General features: G+C 44.3%; 1 protein-coding gene and 2 non-coding genes across 6 annotated transcripts in view; 2 read left to right on the top strand and 1 right to left on the bottom strand.

The window, feature by feature from the left end:
- SORCS1 (sortilin related VPS10 domain containing receptor 1) overlaps window positions 1-18,851 on the top strand; it is a 630,965-nt gene that overhangs the window by 544,504 nt on the left and 67,610 nt on the right. For all 4 annotated transcript variants that reach the window (XM_075534299.1, XM_075534300.1, XM_075534302.1 and 1 more), the window contains exon 19: window positions 18,223-18,409. In XM_075534299.1, the coding sequence (XP_075390414.1) occupies window positions 18,223-18,409 (187 nt within the window). The remainder of the gene's footprint in view (window positions 1-18,222; window positions 18,410-18,851) is intronic.
- LOC142430116 (small nucleolar RNA SNORA48) lies at window positions 7,444-7,587 on the top strand. The gene has a single exon (XR_012780587.1). It is a non-coding gene; the product is annotated as a small nucleolar RNA SNORA48 (small nucleolar RNA).
- On the bottom strand, window positions 12,470-12,576 carry LOC142430025 (U6 spliceosomal RNA). Its single transcript, XR_012780516.1, has one exon. It is a non-coding gene; the product is annotated as a U6 spliceosomal RNA (small nuclear RNA).

Here is an 18,851-nt window from a genome sequence, read left to right as displayed (position 1 = left end):
GTGCTGGCGGAGATCAAGAACTAGAAAAGTATTTGTGCTCAAGCTAGTCTGCCCTAGGCCTGCCCCTGCATTCTGCTAATTGGCATCTTCTTTGACACCAGTCGATAAATCGACCAGATTTTCTCCCAAGCTTTTCTGAGACTACTCACAGCAGAACGATATTCCAAATGCCCACCTCCTTGCAATGTGTCCTTACCGGGTGCCTACTGCGTGTCTGGCATTTCTTGGCTCACTCCAACGAATACCGGGAGACTTAGGTTACATGGACAGCACTCCCAGAGGTAAGAATCCCTATCAGCCATGCTGCCCAATGGCGGGCATAGGAATCGTACTGCACTAACTTTGAAATGAGATCAAAAACCAAAACAAAGCAGTCTGGCCTGCACTAATGGCTGGGCAGCCTGAGATCACTACCTGTTTGAATTTGAAGCTTCTGAACCACATTGAGAAAGCACTGGTGGTTCCTTGCCTTTGCCCTGGTGTCCTGAGATATTTCTGAGGACCCCAAGGTCCAACCCCAAGGTTGACCAAGGGACAGAGGGACCCAAGAGTTCCCACTTGCCCTTGATCTTAAACCATGCGTGATTAAAGCTCAGTTGAGCAGGACTCTGTCCCCCACAATTTATGATCTTAGGTCTTATTTTGGACACCACCGAAACTTGTGCCTCGATATCTCTTGGTTTACATGTGGTTACATTTGCTGCTGTGGTTTAATCTTCCAACAATGGACCTACATTGGACGCAGGACTGACAGAGCCCTCCTCTCTTGGTCTTCAGGTGCGTGTACAGGAAGCTCCTCAGGCTAGGTTCAATCTCCTCTACACATCAAATAAAGCCCCCGAAGGACCTGCTGTGTGGGTTCCTGTATATCTGTTGTTGTTTTGGTTTTTTTTTTCAAAAACCCTTTCTACTAAAGGCTTTGCTTGTGTAGTGTGCTTTATCTAGGCGTTGAAGAAGTTTGCCAAGATTTCGGGTTAATTAGGACCTCTGCCATCTCAAGTCCTAAATAAAAATGTAACTTTGAAGCAGAGAGTGCTAAATGCCTTCTCTGTATTCAAAACAAAAAGAATATATATATACATGTATGTGAGTGTGTAAAGTTATCTTTTTGACCTTTCCCCATAAGCTTTAAATACTATCATGTAGAAATCTTTCTGTTCATGATTCCTGCTCTAGATGTTTTACTTCCCTTTCCCTTGCTGCACTGATTGGTAAGCACTCAATGAATGTGTGCTGATTTGGGAAAGGCTTCCCAGAAGAGTGTAGGGATAAAGCTCAAACCTGAAAGGAAAAAAAAAATCCTGAGAATTTGCATAACAGCCCACAAGCCTAGCACACATCTTCATCTCAACCCTTAATCGTGCTCTTTGTCCTGTGCTAGTGTACATCCTACTTCTAACTGAAGAATATCAATGAAAACATTTGCTAGAAACAAAACAAAGAACTTCATATTGACAGAAGATAATCAAAGTTAGGGCACACGGAAATTGGCTTATAACTCTATGTACAATCGTAGGAGGCACCTGAGTCAGAATTTTGTAGATTGAGTATGTGCAAGAAATGGAATTTCTGCCTTAAAATAGCAAAAAACAACAACAAAATAAACCACCCTATAAATCCAGGTAACTCCATACATGGCACTGATCTAGAACCCATAGCTCAGCGCATTTGGTGTGTTGTGAAGGAACTTGCTGTTGTTGGGTACCACCCAATCGCTTGCAACCTGGAGCAGCCCGATGCACAACAGAGCGAGACACCACAGGGTCCTGCCCTATCCTCACCATGGTTCCTGTGCCCGAGCCCATGGGTGTAGCCCATCTGGAGGGCCTTCCTCTTTTTTGCTGGCCCTCAATTCTACAAAAGAGGATGTTCTTCTCCAGGGACTGGTCTCTTTTGCCGACATGTCCAAAGTAGGTGAGACACATTGGCCGTCCTTGCCTCTAAGAGAAAGAATTCTGGCTGTACTTCTTCCAAGACAGAGTGGCCTTTCCTTCGAGCAGTCCATGGGACGTGCAATAGCCCTGGCCAGCACCACAATTCAAATGCATTTACTCCTCTCCAGGCTTCCTTATCCAATGTCCAACTTTCATAAGCATACGAGGCAATGGAAAACACTATGGCTTGGGCACCTGAGTTCTCACAATATGATCATTGCTTTTCAATATTCTAAAGGAAATGTGTGTAGCAGATTTACTTAATGCAGCTGATTTTGGGATCTCTTGACTGCTGCTGCTACCACATGCATCGATTGTGGGCTCAAGCAGGACAAAATTCTTGACAACTTCAACCTTCTCTCCATTCATCATGATGTTACCTATTGGTCCATTGTGAGAATTTTGGTCTTCTCTGCATTGAGTTGAAACCCATACTGAAGGCTGGATTCAGAGAACTACATAACTCTGTTGAGATTAAGCCTTTTCGGGTCTACTACTTTCAGAGCTCCTTCTAAGTATGCTCGAAAGAAAGAGCCTTTCTGAGAAGCATCAAGGCAAGGGGGTAGTCATGGTTCAAGGAATAGAGAAGACCGCAGAGGAACTGATGATTTGAATGGTGGTGTTGGCAAGTGTGTTAGACAGGGTTCTCTAGAGAGACAAAACCAGATTGCGAATCATTATATATATATTTATACAGATAGATATATAATACAAGAAATAAACAGTTAAATTATAAGGCAGTACAAATCGTTCAATGCAACTCACTCCTGTGAGACAGTTGAGACACTGGCAGTCCTTCAAATCTTGAGGGACACCAGGTAGTCCTCTGTAGAACAATTCAGGCTATCCAGGCACAGGCAGCAAACAGCAAGGCAGGTCACCAACAGTCAGCCAGATGACAGGGTCTGACAGTCCCCAGCTCAAGAGATGTAAATTCAAATTGTGTGGCGAAGCAGGTCTTGAAGGAGCCTCAGATTACAGTGACACAGTCCATGGGTCAGGTGTCCCACAGGTAGTGTAGCTTGCAAATTGAGCCACAGAACAAGCAAGGCAGCTGCACACTGGTCCGATGATCAAAGAGCAAGAGATAAGAAAGGCGAGGCTTGCCAAACCATTTATCCCTCAGCCCTTCAATTAATCCCGCATGTGCTTATTGGCCAGGTTGGCACAATAAACTACCTCAGCAAGGAATATTGAAAGTACCATGGATGGCAATGAAGAATAATCAAATTTTATCTTACAGTCTGATGCTCTTTAGAATTGAGAACAGTGAGAGACTATGTCTCATGGTCAGTGGATATGTTACCAGGAGAGACCAGTCTCTGGCAAGGACATTTTAAAAATATTAAATCATTTTATTGGGGGATCTTGCAGATATTATAACACTCCATAAGTCAATTATATCATGCAAACTTATACACATGTTGCCATCATTATTTTCAAGACATCTTTCTTCTTGACCCCATTGATATAAGCTCCTCTTTTTCCCCTTCCTCCCCCACCCTACCACCCTTGAAAACCTTTAATAAATTATAAATTATTATTTTTCATATCTTACAACGACCACTATTAATCATCCCCCTTGAGGGGGGCTCTACATCCATCATTGCTAGCTCATCCCCCCAAGCCCCCTCCTTGGAACCGTTACTCCCATTACAGTTTCTGTCCTGGATTCCGTGTGTTGACAGCTCTTATCTGTACCCATGTAGATACTCTATTCTAGCAGGATTTGTGGTTAAAACTTGGGTCATGATCATGAGGGGGAGGAAGCATTAAAGAACTAGAGGAATATTGTGTGTTTCATCTGTGCTGTGCTGTACCCTGGATGAATCATTCCTTCCGTGTGTCCCTTGTATGAGGGAATGCCCAATTATCAACAGATGGGCTTTGGGTCGCCATTCTTAGCCCTCTCCTTCACATCAATATAATTGTTTGGTTTGGGTCTTCGAATAACTATTCTCATCAATACAGGCACACAGCCAGGTGTGCTTCTCCCATCTGGGCTTTGTTGTCTGTCAAGGACATTATACTTGGTAGTGGGTCAGTGAACAAGAAGAGGATGACCCTCAATGAGATGGATCGATGCAGTAGTTGCAACAATGGATTCAGGTAGCAGTGATTGTAATTATGGTGCAGGACTGGGCAGTGTTTCGTTCTATTTTGCATCAGGTTACTATGAGTCTGAACGGATTCCAATGGTACTTAAGCACAATAGCAGCATTGCTGTTACTGTAAGGTAAAGGACAGGTGATCCAGAGGTCAACTAAGGAGGATGAGGAGGAATCCATGAAGTTGTGTCTAAGAAACAGATTTTCCTACTATACCTGAGTTTTAGAAAACCTATATTTTGCACTGAGACCCAGGTATCCAATGAGAGGTGGTATCTCTCTGGGGACTTGTTCAAGATGATGCCTTCTGGCTCACTAATGTGCTCCTAATGAGCCTATAGACTTTAAATGCGATCACTTGGCTTCTGGGAGAAATCCGATGCGAGGGCCTGAAGGAGCTGCATGGACGGAGAAGGGCCTAATCAATCTCAAGAACGCAACAACGCCAATTTGGAAGGCATTCATGTGAGAAGACTGCTCGGCAGAAGTAGTGTCTGCGTGTTACGGAAGATAATGAAATCCGTTTTAAACAGCTGTAAGAATAAAGAGATGCAATTCACTGCATAATTTAAGACTTTCCAATTAAATCTGAGGCAAGGGACTAAAATTAAAACTTTGATCTGTATCTCGTTGTTTTAATACTTCAATTTACATACAAAGCCTGGAACTTAATAAGGAAAATTCATGATTACAACTTTGTCTGTGAGATTTAACTCCAAACTGTGAGCCTGCAGCCTCCTTAGCTGGGTTGCAAGTGATCCATGATGTCACATACATCAAAATACTAAAGAGAGCCCAAAAGGAACCACCCTGGACTTACGCTCCATCAGTGCTGCAGGATGTGGGCCAACACTGGATGGTAGACGTGGTGCCTCTGGATACAATTTTCTGTGAGGCATTCATTTGCCTGAATCCCTGGAAGAATCCGACCTACTTTTTCATCTGGAGGAAAGAATACTTGGGCCTCCTTGAGGAGCACAGAAAGTTAGCAGGCAGGGTTAAGGGGCAGCAGGTAGCTGTTCCTAAGCCAGCGTGGATCGGATGCTGTTTTCTCCTGCCACACAAGGGAGCAGGAGTTGCTTTCAGTGAGCCGTAGAGATTTAAGAGGCCTTCTCATGCATTTTTCTTTACTCCATTTGGCTTTATTATTCTCTTTGACTCTAGCAAGGTCTTTTCTTTCCCCTTGTTGCTTAGGGTTGAAAAGAAAGGAAGTGAATGAGGCAGGCAATGGCCTGTGGTTGTCATCAGCCAGAGGTCACCTGTCTAAAGTTCAGATTGAGTTGGTTAGGCTTTCTAAGACTTTGTTTTTCTTTCTCCTCAGTCTGGTCTATTTGAGGAATTGCTCTGCCTTACAGTCAGGTTTGCGGAGAGATGCTCAGTTTGTTCTGACACGCAAAGGGGGCTGTCTGGTTCACGATGGAGACTTTGGGTTCAGAGAAGGTCCAGTGACTGGAGTCAGGCAATCGATTTCATTTCAGACTTTCAATCTCTGAGGTTCCGGAAGCCTGATGCTCCACTTCATCCACCTGGATGGCCACTGGCCTTGAGTTAGAGGTTGAACCCATCACACAATCCTTGCCGGAATGTGGAACTTCCCTTGTTTCTGGGTGTGTATTTTATCATTCATTATTCCACGATTCTGTCGCAGCCCTTCCCTCATGCGCCCCCACCGTGGATGTACAGTGGGGTGGAGGGGTCTCCATCACGTGACAACAGCACTGGCTATGTGTGGCATCTTCACCCGAGATGGTCTTCGTGGCCTGAAGGGATGTCACAATGTATGTGCGTAGTCAGTAACACCAATAACAAGAATGACAGTAATTACAAAAGTCACAGATTTCCTGTCCAGATAGCAAAATTGAGGTCCGCGTGCAAAATGCTTCTCAAAAGGCAGACTATTGGGTCTTCTCACTCCTGGGTTACCGGCTGCCTTTTGTGAGGTATCTCTTCCACATAGAACTAGAGCACATAGAACGCATCTCTGTCAACTCACTTCAAATTCACAACAACTTACTCACTTGCGAAAGGGATGGCGTAGTTATGTCAGAGTATGAAATCATTCCATTTCATTGACGTCCTCCAAGTGTTTGCTGCTGCAGGAAAAATGTTTTGTTTTCTGGATTTAAATACACAAAACATTTCACATTTCAACACCCTCCTCACATGCACACATCAGTGACAGTTATATTTCATCATCTTTTCCAACCATTGTTCTTGTTCAGAGCCCGTTTTCCCACCCCTCTTATCAAAAGTCTCTCCCTTTACCCCTCTTTCCTATTCTTTTCTGGTAACCACTTCCCTCTTCCAGATATTTCTTATAAGTGGGATCTCAAAATATTGATCTTCTTGTGACGGACTTATTTTCCTCAATGCCATCTTTTAGCCTTCATCAAGCAAAACAAAGCCCCGCGTAGCTGTCAGTTTGCCGTATCGTGGTGGCTCGCACATTCTGTGCTGTGAAGCTGTGCCGTTGGTGTCTCAGACACCAGCAGGGCTGTTCAGCCACGGTGAACCAGCTTCAATCGAGCTTCCAGAATAGGAATAGCCTAAGCAGAAATAGGCTGTCAACTTCGGAGGGATTAGCCACTGAAAACTTCATGAATAGCAGTGGAAAATTGTCAGCCGTCGTGCTGAAAGATAGGTGCTTCTTAGGAGTAGGGGTGGCATGACCTCACCTCACCCTGGGCAGGAAGCATGTATGACGTCTGTTCTCACCAACGATGGCGGGGGGGGGGGCTTCGTTGCCGCAGGGAATGCAGCTAGAAGGCATTGCCTGATTGGAAAACCTGCAGTTTTTACAAAACAGCGATTGTGAGGCTGCTGCGGGACCCAGGGATGTTTCATTGTGCTGGGCACAGCGTGGCTGTGAATGGGCACCGATTCTAGGACACCTAATGCCAACATTTTCAAGGCTCCTCATGTTCCCTCTTTTCTCATCAAGGCTAAATCATATCCCATTGTATGTGGGGGCTTCATGAAGTCCATGGAAAGATGGAATAAAAAGATGGAGGAATTTTCCCAGGAACATTTTAGGCTCCCCTCCATCTGTATGTAGCACGTTTTGTTGATCCATTCATCTGTTGCTTGAAAGCTATTCTGAAATGTTGACTCATAATGCCAAAAACATATTGCTCCAGTGCTGTCAGTGTAAGTTATTGTGTGTGTGTGTGTGTGTGTGTGTGTCTGGCAATGCCCTTATATGTCCTCATTGATTAAAAAGGTATTCACCACTCTACTAAAAGTATAATCTTTGTATGGTAAAACTATGGGTACCTTAAATTTTCCTATTCATCATTTTATAGATTGAAAATGAATTTTCCAATGAATATATCATATGTTTCTTCTTTCTTCTAGTGAGGCTAACATATTTTTATTACACATTTTGGTACTAAGAAACAGTACTCCCCTGGCTATGAGCAAAGAGACACCTGATTGGTGGTGGTGCTCTTATATCAGTCAGGGCCAGAGCAGACTGGCAGCCCTTTGTTCATCCTAGCTTGATGCCTAGATCGTGGCCAGAGCTGTTTCATGCCTAGGGCACATTAAAAAGAAAAAAAAAGAAAGAAACAGTACTAAAAGTCACTTGCATGGGTTTTTTCCTAAAGGGATCTTTCTTTTTTTTTGTTTTGTTTTAAACGTTTTATTAGGGGCTCATACAACTCTTATCACAGTCCATACATATACATACATCAATTGTATAAAGCACATCTGTACATTCTTTGCCCTAATCATTTTCTTTTCTTTCTTTTTTTTCCTTTTCTTTTTTTACATTTTATTAGGGACTCATACAACTCTTATCACAATTCATACTTATACATACATCAATTGTATAAAGCACACCCATACATTCCCTGCCCCAATCATTCTCAAAGCATTTGCTCTCCACTTAAGCCCTTTGCATCAGGTCCTCTTTTTTCCCCCTCCCTCCCTGCTCCCCCCTCCCTCATGTGCCCTTGGTAATTTATACATCGTTATTTTGTCATATCTTGCTCTATCCGGAGTCTCCCTTCCCCCCCTTCTCTGCCGTCCCTCTCCCAGGGAGGAGGTCACATGTGGATCCCTGTAATCAGTTCCCCCTTTCCAACCCACTCACCCTACACTCTCCTAAAGGGATCTTTCTTGTACTCTTTAAAAAATACAGTTTGGTTCCTACTGCACAGCTGAGTGTTTCCCTTTTATAGGGGGTTTTTAAACACCCCTCAAAAATATTTATAAGATATATGTCATTTGGCAGCCCCATAATTTTCCTGTCAAAACCTACAGAGGAAGTTCCTAATTCCACCATTCAGGGGTAACAGAATAACTATAGTCTAAATTGCCAAAATACATGATTCCAAAGGTTTCCAACCCCTCTAGCCCACCATGGCTAGATGGCATCGAGTGGCTCCAGCTGAAAGCTGTCCATCTGCTTCTACAAGCCAAGCGCCCCTCCTGCCTTATGGTATTTGTTCCACGCTCAGCCAGACACCAAGCTTGGAAGACATAAAAAGGAATTTTGGAATTTTTCTGTGCAGGGAAACACATGCTGCTGTGTCTCATTTGCAAGTGAAGGATTAAACCATTTTGTGATGTTCCAATTGGAAGCCCAAGATCTGGGCATTCCAGCCAGAAGTATTTGAATATTTTGTTAGGCAAGTACCAAGACCCAGAATGCTCAAAGAAAAATGGGAAAAATCAGCCACCTGTTTTTGCACTGGAGAGAAGGTGAAATGCCAGGTATCTGGTCCAGTGCTTTGGTTGGCCCATAAACTAGTCTTCGTCACACCACTGACTTTGTCAGATCTGCCATCTCTGAGTAGGAGGGGCCATTAAAGCCTGTGCACCTTCCTCACTCACTGTGTGTGGGGGGAGGTGTGGGGGGGTGTGGGGGAGGGTTCACTGTGCTCACTGACTCGGTCACTTGCAGAGAAGCCTACGGTTCTGCACCTTTGGAGAGCTACAATTGCTTGGAAAATCAGCTCTGAATAGGAATGAGAGGAAACTGGATGTTATCTTCCATGATGCTGGGCACTGAAGCTCCTGGGACCATTGCTCAGAGCACGATTTTGTAACTAAAGAGAAGCTAATAAAGCATGATTCACAGCCAACCTCCGAGAACCATATTCTCTGCAGATCTATAGAGACAGCCAGATAGCAACTGTAAGAAGGGATACCAGAGAGGATTAAGAACTTGCTTAGGAGCAGAGGATAGGGGATGTGCGCTTCCTTTTATCATAGATTGCCATTGCCCTGAACTAGCAGGGTTCAGATCACCAACATACAATGCACTTGGGTATGTCCAATACAGTTCAAAACCCACTGCCATGGGTTAATCCCATTCATAGTCACCCCAAGGGCCAGCGTAGAACTGTCCCTTTACTGTAAATCCTTATGGAAGCACATAGCCTCCTCTTTCTCCTGTGGAGCAGCTGGTGGGGTTGACCTCCTAACCCTGGGACTGGTTATCAGCCCCAATGGGAGCTCCTTCTAATCCAGTTAATTAGACTGGTTTCTTCCTTAGTACCACCGTACTCTTTGTTTGGAGCCCTGGTGGTGTAGTGGGCTACAAGTTGGGCTGCTAACCACATGGTCAGCAGTTTGAAACAAACCAATTGCTCCTTGGGAGAAAGATGCAGTGTTCTACTCTTGTAAAGAGTTACAATCTAGGAAACCACAAGGGGCATTTCAACTCTGCCTTATGAGTCTGAATTATCTGGCAGCCCAAGGTTGGGTGATCTTTGTTGTGACCTTACACCACCAGGGGGCGTCACAAGCACCCTTCCTTGCATCCTTGGTATTTTATGGAGCTTGGCTGATTACACCTGTATCCTCTTACATGGAAACAATAAGCTCCATCATCATGTTCCTTTAAAAGGTTTTTGTTATTGAAGTTTACAAAGAAGCTCTCTGGTTCCACACAGGAGGAAGCTGCACTCTAGCTCCCACTAAGAAATGCGCTTAATAGAATAAGCGTCATGTCTTTTGTGAACCAGCACTAGGACTTAATGTTCAGAAGAGCTTAGTTCAAAATAGGCAGAGTTTAACTTGTCTGAGTCTGTCAGGGTGGAAGATTAAACGTGATGATATATACCAAGTGGTTGTTATTACATCTGCCACGGTAAACATTCAAGAAATGCTCTCTGGCTAATAGACGATAGTCTCGAATCGTCTTACTCACCCTCCGGATTTCTGTAACATGCCAGGATTTGTTATAAGCCAGGATTCCGTTCTATTGGAAAAGCACCGAGTGGGTAATATTTCTCCCTAAAAAAGAAGGAAAGCATTCTCCTTGAGTACTCCTTTCTATAGGCAGATGAAACCTGATCTTTGAAGGCCAAAGTCAAAATAACCAGCGTTTTCTGCTCTCTTGCTTCTCACCCAGGCCTTGCTAGTCTTAGTCTAAACCTATCATAGGTTACATATGCAAAGCAATGGCTGAATACTTTTATTTTAAAACCTCCCACTTCTTCCTAAATGTTCTTAGCCATAAGATAAAGGTACTGAGCTACTTGAATTTTTTCCTGCCACACAGTGCTGCATAATTATATACATATAAAAAAATCTCACCATGTGTTCAGAGAAACATTAAAATAACAATAAAAATTCAAGACCAGTGTTACTGGTTCATCAATCAAAATAAACCCATCTTTGTTATCTTTTTATTATTTTGTGTATGCCTAATTGATGTTTCTGTATCTTCAGTAAAAGTCAAGAGTGTTGCTGTGTTTTTCAGTATCATGTTATGCCTTGTCATGTCCTCTTTTTAAATTTGGTGATTCCTTCCCCCACCTTATCATTTACTGCCTGCCCCTCCTCATCCCGCTGACACCTTATCCCACCCTAGAATAATCAACCTTAACTGGTGAGGTTATATTTCCTAGCACTTTTCTCTATTTCCATGCAAATGGGTATATGTATGGAGTGCATATGTATAATGTGTAATTCTTTGCTCTTTAGAAGTTTTTAAATAAAAGGACGTCATACTCCATCAATGTACTGTCTGCAGTATGTTCTTTAAAGTGCCTTCGGGGACTTTATTTCCATGAGCCCTGAGTCAGGCCCGCTCTCTAGCTTTGCTCGGGACCTGGCCCGATATGTGTGCCTGGGTTCCTTCGACAGTGGCTTTTTAGGAGCATCTAAGAGCCTCATTTTCTGGGCTCAGGCTGTCAGGATTGAGTTACTGTGGGATTTGTTTTCTCATTCTGCTCCAAAGCCATGTCACAGGGGCTGATGGGTTCACACACCTTTCATTCCTCAGGTTAATCTTGGCTTCATTGTGGGCATTTGAGGCATTTGCCTTTCTATTGCAGGAGGCAGTGATGCCCCGGAGAATCCTCATAAGACTCCCTGTCTTTCCAGGGCACTTCTTCGGAGCTAGCAGTCTCAGTGCTTCTTCTTCATTAGACTAGGTCACTAAAGACCATTCCAGCTGTAGAATTGATAGGACAGTCTGGATGCCAGCCAGCCGGGTGCAGTTTCAGACTGATGACTTTTTATCAGACTGAAGTAACTTTGGATTGTACACGAGGTTTCCCTGAGTACAAGTTGTGGCTACTTAGAGTTTTTTCATCATCTCTGGCTTCTGTCCTCACATACACATGATTCGGCTTTGCTAGAAAGCCAGCAGAGAAGGGGAGTACGGAGGCCAGGCAAACCTGGCTTGAACTTCTCAGCAAAAGTCTTGACAGAGGGGGGAAGAGAATCCAGCAGGAAAGTCAAATGATTTTACCTTTGTGAACACCCTGATGTCACTCTGAAAGGACTCACGGGAGCTTTCAACCAAAGAAGCTCAATCAAGAATAACAGTGAACCCTTTCTTACTGTAGCCATCGCTTCCACAAAGATTTACAGCCTTGCAGACTCTATGAGGTAATCCGACTGTTTTATAAAGTCACTATCACTAGGTTGGTTTGGTTCTCCTAGTCAGTCTCAACTAACTGCCTGTGTGCATGTTATTTATCCTTTCTGGGCTCTCCCAGAAAGAATCCAATAGGAAAGCATCTGATTTTCCTAATTCACAGGCCTCTTAAAAGCCAAATGAAGTAATATATGTCTGTGAATGGTTAACATATATGTTTAACAAATAACCCCAGGTGAAATGTACACTGTTGACAGGTGTTTTCCTGCTCATGCATAGTCTGCAGGCATTGGGTTGGGTATGGCAGATCCAGCCATGACCCAGGGTCACCTTGACCCTGGTGAGTTGACACATAAATGAGCTCAGTATCATCCAGCCAGCAATTTTCTGCAGATGTGAGCTGATCATGACTGCAGCCAGCATGGAACTTTCTGTTGTTGTGTTGTTTGATGCTATTTGATTTATTTGAATTCATTTCTAATTCGGGGTTAATGCGTGTTATTTATCTTTCCATAGTTCAGTCACATCAAGCGGGCTTGTACAATTGCTCCCACAATCCATTTCCAAACTGTCTTTACCATCCTGGGCTCCTTGACATTGTTCGCTTCACGAATTTGCGTGTCATCCTTTGTACATGGGGCCATGCTAATCTTCGCGGTACCTCATGTTTTAGTCTGTGTGCTGCCGAAGGGAGCACGGTGGAACTCTAGTTTGGGTTTGGGCTCCAGGCCACGTGAAATGACCAGAGTTCTTCCAGCACCAGCTTTTTTAATGCACCGTATACATTTGGATTCCTGAAACACATCATAGCCAAATGGAACAAGAATATCATTAGTTTGTCTCCCCCGAATTCCTATTCAGAGGAATCCAATCACAAGAATGGCTAACGTTCAGCAATTTGAAGCAGAGAGCCTCAACTTTGGGCCCAACCCATCATCAGCTATGTGGCTCCTCTCCCTTCTCCCTAAAAGCTGTGCTCTAACAGGTGGGGCTTAGGTAGGAGATGAATGTCCACATTAAAAATAATACTAATTCTCTAAGAGAGGTTGATAGACTGGGATTAGCTGATTTTATTTTTACGCCAGTAAGCTATGGGTGTTAATGTTGGCCTGATCATAAGGTCAGCAATTTAGTACCAGCTACTCTGCTGTAAAGAGTTGCAGCCTTGGAAACATAGGGGCGGTTCCACTCAGCCCTGCAGGCGCACTCGGAGTTGGATGGCAGTGAGTCAGGTGTGTCAGGCTGCCCTCGCTGCTCAGGTCCTTTCCTTTTGTTCTGCTTTCAGCTCTTTGTGCACTCAGATCCCTCTGTTACTTCCACCTGGACTTGCTCATCTCCAACCCTCTCGTTCATGACCTTTGTCTAGTCAACTCCCACTCTTTATTCAGGTCCTCTCATCTCAGTCACTGCTTCCTATGGGAAGCCTTCCATGATGGTCCCAGGGAGATCAGACCTGCAGCTCTCCCTGTTTACAAGCTTCATACCTGTACAGTTCTCCTTCCTAGCACCCGCTCTCATATTTTCTGTTTACGTATTTGTACAACTTTGTAATTAAAATTCATATATTTCATTAGTAGTCTGGAAACCCATGAACTATTTTTATTTGGCTGATTATTACTTACTTGTCAGGGTATTTGCTGTCAGTGCCTAACACTTTGATAGCTACAATAACTAACACCCCATTGGTTGATGGATAGAGAGAGGGATGGATGAATGAATGAGTGACTAGAGTGTCAGATAAAGTAAGACAAACTCAGCGAGGTGTGGCAAGACAATTCTGACTCATAGTAGCCCTGCATACAATAAAATGAAATAAACTGCTGTGTTCTGAACCATCTCACAATGGTTGCTCTATATGGGAGCCCATTGTCACAGCTAGCTCGTATGTCAAGCCATCTCATTGGAAGGCTTGCTCATTTCATTGACCCTCTACTTTGTCAAGAATGATGTTCTTCTCTAGGGATTGGATCCTTCTGAAAATACATCCAGCGTCCATTAGACAAAGTCTCACTATCCTTACATCTAGGAGCATTCTGGCTGTGCTTCTTCCAAGACAGGTCTGTTGATTTGTCTGGCAGTCCATGCTATTGTTAATAGTATCTGCCAACACCATCACTCAAAGGCATTCGTTCTTCATTCTTCTTCTTTCATTATCCAGCTTTTGCCTGGATATGAGGATATTGAAAATGATATCATTTGGGCCAAGTGCACCTTAACCCTCAAAATGATATATTTGTACTGTTTTAAAGGCATCTTTTGCAGAAGATTAACCCAATTGAACAACACTTAGATTTCTTCACTGCTGTGTCTGTGGATGTTGGTTGTGGTTTCCAGTAAAATGAAATGCTCGACCACCTCAGTAGCTTCTCCATTTATCACGGTGCTGCTTACTGGGTCCGTTGTGAGGATTTTCGGTAATTTATGTAGAGGTGTAATCCATATTGAAGGTTGTAGCCTTTGATCCACATCAGTCAATGCTTCAAGTCCTCTTTCCTTTCAGCAAGCAAGGTGGTGCCAATTGCATCCCTTATCAAATGGTATTTCAGGACAGACTCTTTCTTCCCCCACCATCCAGTTCTTATTCTCTGAAAGTCACCATTGAGTCGATTCCATCTCATAGAGACCCTGTACCAGGAGGCTTTAAATAGTTCATGGAAAATGGAGTTGAGGGATAAGAGGTTTGTCTTAAACAGACTTTTTGAAGCCTCCTTGTAGAGCAGAGTGAAGCTGCTCCCTCCAGTCGAGGCTGTAAATCTTCGCAGAAGCAGGCTTGCCTCATCTTGGTCTCATGGTGCCTGATGCATTTGAACCCCCGACCTCTCAGTTAGCACTCCACCCACTGTGCCACCAGGCACTCTTTATTCTGTGAAAGGGATTGACATTCCTGATGCCTAACACTGGCAGCTCAAGGAAGCCAGAGACTGAAGAGGAATCAATTCCAGGATGGTGCGCTTCTAATAATAGTAGCCTTACCACACACCGGAAAACCCCTAGGGCAGTGGTTCTCAACCTTCCTAATGCTGCGACCCTTTCATACAGTTCCTTGTCTTGTGGTGACCCCTCAACCATAAAATGTTTTTCGTTGCTACTTCATCACTCTCATTTTGCTACTGTTATGAATCAGGCGACCCCTGTGAAAGGGTGGTTGAACCCCCAAAGGGGTCGCGACCCACAGGTTGAGAACTCCTGCCCTAGTGCAAGACTACAACTAGGAGGAGGTAACTTTTCCAACATCTCTAATGGACGTTTAACTGAGGCTTAGTGCAAACACTGCGCTGTTGCTTTCCTTTCACCTGCTACCCATAGGAGACGTTCACATGCACGGAGAACTGTGTCTCCTTCCAGGTCCAACTGAGCCCCAGTGGTGAAGGGGTTAAGATGCTTGGCCAAGTGAAGAGTCAACTGCTGGAGGGCCAGCTGCTCTGCAGGAAGGGAGATGTGGCCATCTGTTTCAGGAAGATTTATGGCCTTGGCAACCCGACAGTGTCTTTCTTTGCCATCAGATACGGTTACTATGAACTGTCACCACAATTTTCCTTCTCTTGCTCTTTCTTGTCCTCCTCCCCCTCTGCCCCCAGCCTTCCTCTCTTCCTTTTGCCTAGTTGATGAAATGATGGTGCTTGCTTTCTGCCATGCTTAACCTGCCAGTCCCAACTACTCCTGGTACTTCTCTGTTACGAGCTGGCGCTTGCTTTAAATGATCTGTGAGTACATTAACAAGTGGCTTCTTCCTCCAGGCCCACTCCTAGGGCTGGTTTAATAATTATTCTATTGGAAAGTCGAGGAACATGGGAGGGGAACCCGACGAAGAACAAAATGGGAAATTGGGGAATTAACTTTGGTTGTCCACAGAAAGGCGCAGTTAGCCGGGTGGTTCACATTTTGAGGGGAAGGGGATTTCCAGGGAGTGCGCCAGGCTCGCACTGACGGGCATGCTTTGTAGTTTTAAACGCAGTTCCCATTTCCCCTGGGAAGGGTTTTTTTTCGCTCATGTGTTTTCTGACAGGAGCTGTCGCACGCACCTTGCCCAGTGCTTGGCTGGGCATAGATCAGAGATGTAAGTCACAGATATTCAGAGAATTTGAACTGCATTTCCTTCTCCTGTGAATTAATCTTTTAAATGTCACCATTTTCAACTTGGCCTTTTCAAAAAATAGGATACCGTATGAACCCTAGTTAATCAAAAATACATTTCCAAGATCCCTCTCCCCAGAAGATGGGCCTCGTAGGAAAAAAAAATGGCTTTTCTCACTTGGGACTAAGCAACTTGGTTCCTTGAACATCTGAACGGGTTGTTCCTGGGCTGGATATTTACTAAGGAAAATGTATATTTTCCTGGGTTGACACTCACTATTCAACCGAAGGTTGGTGGTTGGACCCCACTGAGCAACACTGCTGAAGAAAGGCCTGGAAGCTGTGGCAACCCCGATGGAGCAGTCGCCGTAACAGGAGGGGCCGCGATGAGTTGAAATTGACTCCAGGGAAACGCGTTTGATTATGGTTGTTGGCTACCTCTAGCAAATGTAGAATCCTGTGATGCCCATCTGGCTTTGCAAGGAAAAGAAGGCTTTCACCACTGTCCGTAGAGTTATTTGTTTGAACCTTCATCTTAGAGATGACAAGTTCCCTCTGTTTCTTTTATATCAACCCCTGGAGTTAACACGGGAAGACCTTTGCATAGCCTTTCATTGCCTGGAGACTGAGCATGAAGGAATGGTAAACGTCACCCATCTTCTTCATGGCCTGCTGGAACTCAAGCCCGGAGGAGCCTTCAAACCTTTCCCCACAGCACTGGGTTCCACCGGTAATAAGGAAGTGGAAGTCCAGAGCAATGCGTTTGACCCTCAGGAATGCTAACCAGCTGGGTTAAACTTGACCAAACAGTTCCATTGTCTTTGATTCAGACTTCCTCATCTGTAAAATGGGAACACACCGTGTGCAATTTGTTTTTCCCAACCAAAATGTTATAAAGAATAAAAGACAAGCTGTTTGATAACATTTTATTAAGTAAAACATACAGAGAGAGAAAATGATTTCCCATTATTGCCTCGAAAAATAATAGGGCTGAATTCAAAGTCATGTCAGATGTCCAACACAAACGAGTGGGTGATTCGGAGCTCCGCATGATGCTGGAAATGGTCCATGGCCTTTTCAGATAGGTTATACTTTAAAAACTGCGTGCATTACCCTTTTCTTTATAGGGCTACCATCATACTCATACTATTCCAAGTTTTCAGAAGAACTGCAAAATTAATTTCTTCTAGAATGATTAGTACCCCGCTGGTCCTAATGAGGTGGAAGTTAAAGATGTCCACCTTTTCCAAAATACCATACCAGTGCACTGTCCCTGATGTCAACCACTACTTCTCCCTTTGCCGTGGTCCTGCGTGTCGTGTGGTTCTGCAGTTGGCTGCAACATCTCACAGAACCCATAAGCTCTCACTTGAATGGAAGTGGGCAAGTCTCAGACCTGAAGATTAGACATCCATCCGGAGAATCTTCCTCTTTCACCCCCAATTGAACTGTTTACTCACAAGGCTGTGGGTGCTGGGGATTCTGGTTAGGCAGTAGGCTGCAGTCAAGAAGGGGGGGAGCACCAAGATGGAATCTTACTAAGATATTAGCTATGATGGAGACATGGTTTTAACCTCCTGATGTCAAAAAGTGAGTTAGAGGAGGACACACCAGGTCTAGGTTCATCCTGTTCTGTGACCTTAGCCTCCCGCTTTTCATATGAAACCAGGTAGCGATCAGTTTGCCTACTAAGGGGACAGCTTAAAGCAGGAAACTCTTATTTTAAGACCAAAATAGAAGATGACAGCTAATTTTCCAAACCACCCCTCTAAAGCAACTAAATAGAGACTTCAGTCACACCCTCTAGTAAGGCAGGGACTTGAGGTATCCCTCCCCTTACTCCTGCCTCAATAGCAAATCCAGTAACTCACTCTAAAATAGGAGTGTAACCATACGTGTAGAGGCTAGAATGTAGAATGTATCACAAAATGGGGGACCACGGCTAGATGGGCTATGTTAAGTAATTAACCACACCACGAGAGCTGGTAATCAAGCACTGTGTATTTTTAAACCCTGAAAACTTTTGGTAGTCAGTGCCCTTCAAATTCGGAGAGCATCTGTCTCAGCAGCCATTCCTGGCTGCCAAGGGATGTCACGGGAATCCTGTCAAATATAGACAGATGCTCCCAGCTTAGGGAAGTTGCCAAGGCAGCAGTTTATCCCTGAGCCAGGGTCCAGAACAAGCCCCAGGCCCTGCACACCTAGAGCGGAAGCTGCCAGGCCCTCTGATGTCTTCCTCCTTTCTCTGATCTTGGGCTGTGTTTTTCAGGGGGATGTCCAGAGGACACTCATCCAGGTGGACTTTGGTGATGGCATCGCAGTATCTTACGTCAACCTCAGCTCCATGGAAGATGGGATCAAGCACGTCTATCAGAACGTGGGCATTTTCCGAGTGACCGTGCAAGTGGACAACAGTCTGGGGTCTGACAGCGCCGTCCTGTACTTACATGTAACTTGTATGTTATTACTGTTGTTGGTTTATGACATATTGCAATTATTGTGTTCTTGAAAGCAACTCCAAATGCCTTAACTAGACAGAACTCACTGTTAAGAAAAGAGAGAAGGGGAATGTGAGAATGAGAGAAAAGGCGGGAAGAAAGTCAGGGAGGAGACAGTGAAGGAATGGAGACGCTGTGGGTCTCTCACTGGCTTTAGATTTTTCCCGTTACCCAATGCCCTCTTCAGAGGCTTCCGAGTTACTCTGGGTCTGGGGGCTGAGCCTCGGAGAGCACAGAGCTGCTGGTTGAATTTATCTTTGGAGTGAGGGTGGAGGAGCCAGAAATACTTGCTACCATTGCACATTTCTGACTCTATGTCAGAATTCACCTACATAAGTGAACTTCTCCTCTATCTACTTATATTTCTCTCCCTCATTATTATTAATCTTTGCAGACTCGG

Source organism: Tenrec ecaudatus, chromosome 16 (genome assembly GCF_050624435.1).
Source record: "Tenrec ecaudatus isolate mTenEca1 chromosome 16, mTenEca1.hap1, whole genome shotgun sequence".
Taxonomy (NCBI): Eukaryota; Metazoa; Chordata; class Mammalia; order Afrosoricida; family Tenrecidae; genus Tenrec; species Tenrec ecaudatus.
Note: the sequence above shows the minus strand (reverse complement) of the source record. Positions and strands in the feature narration are given on the sequence as shown.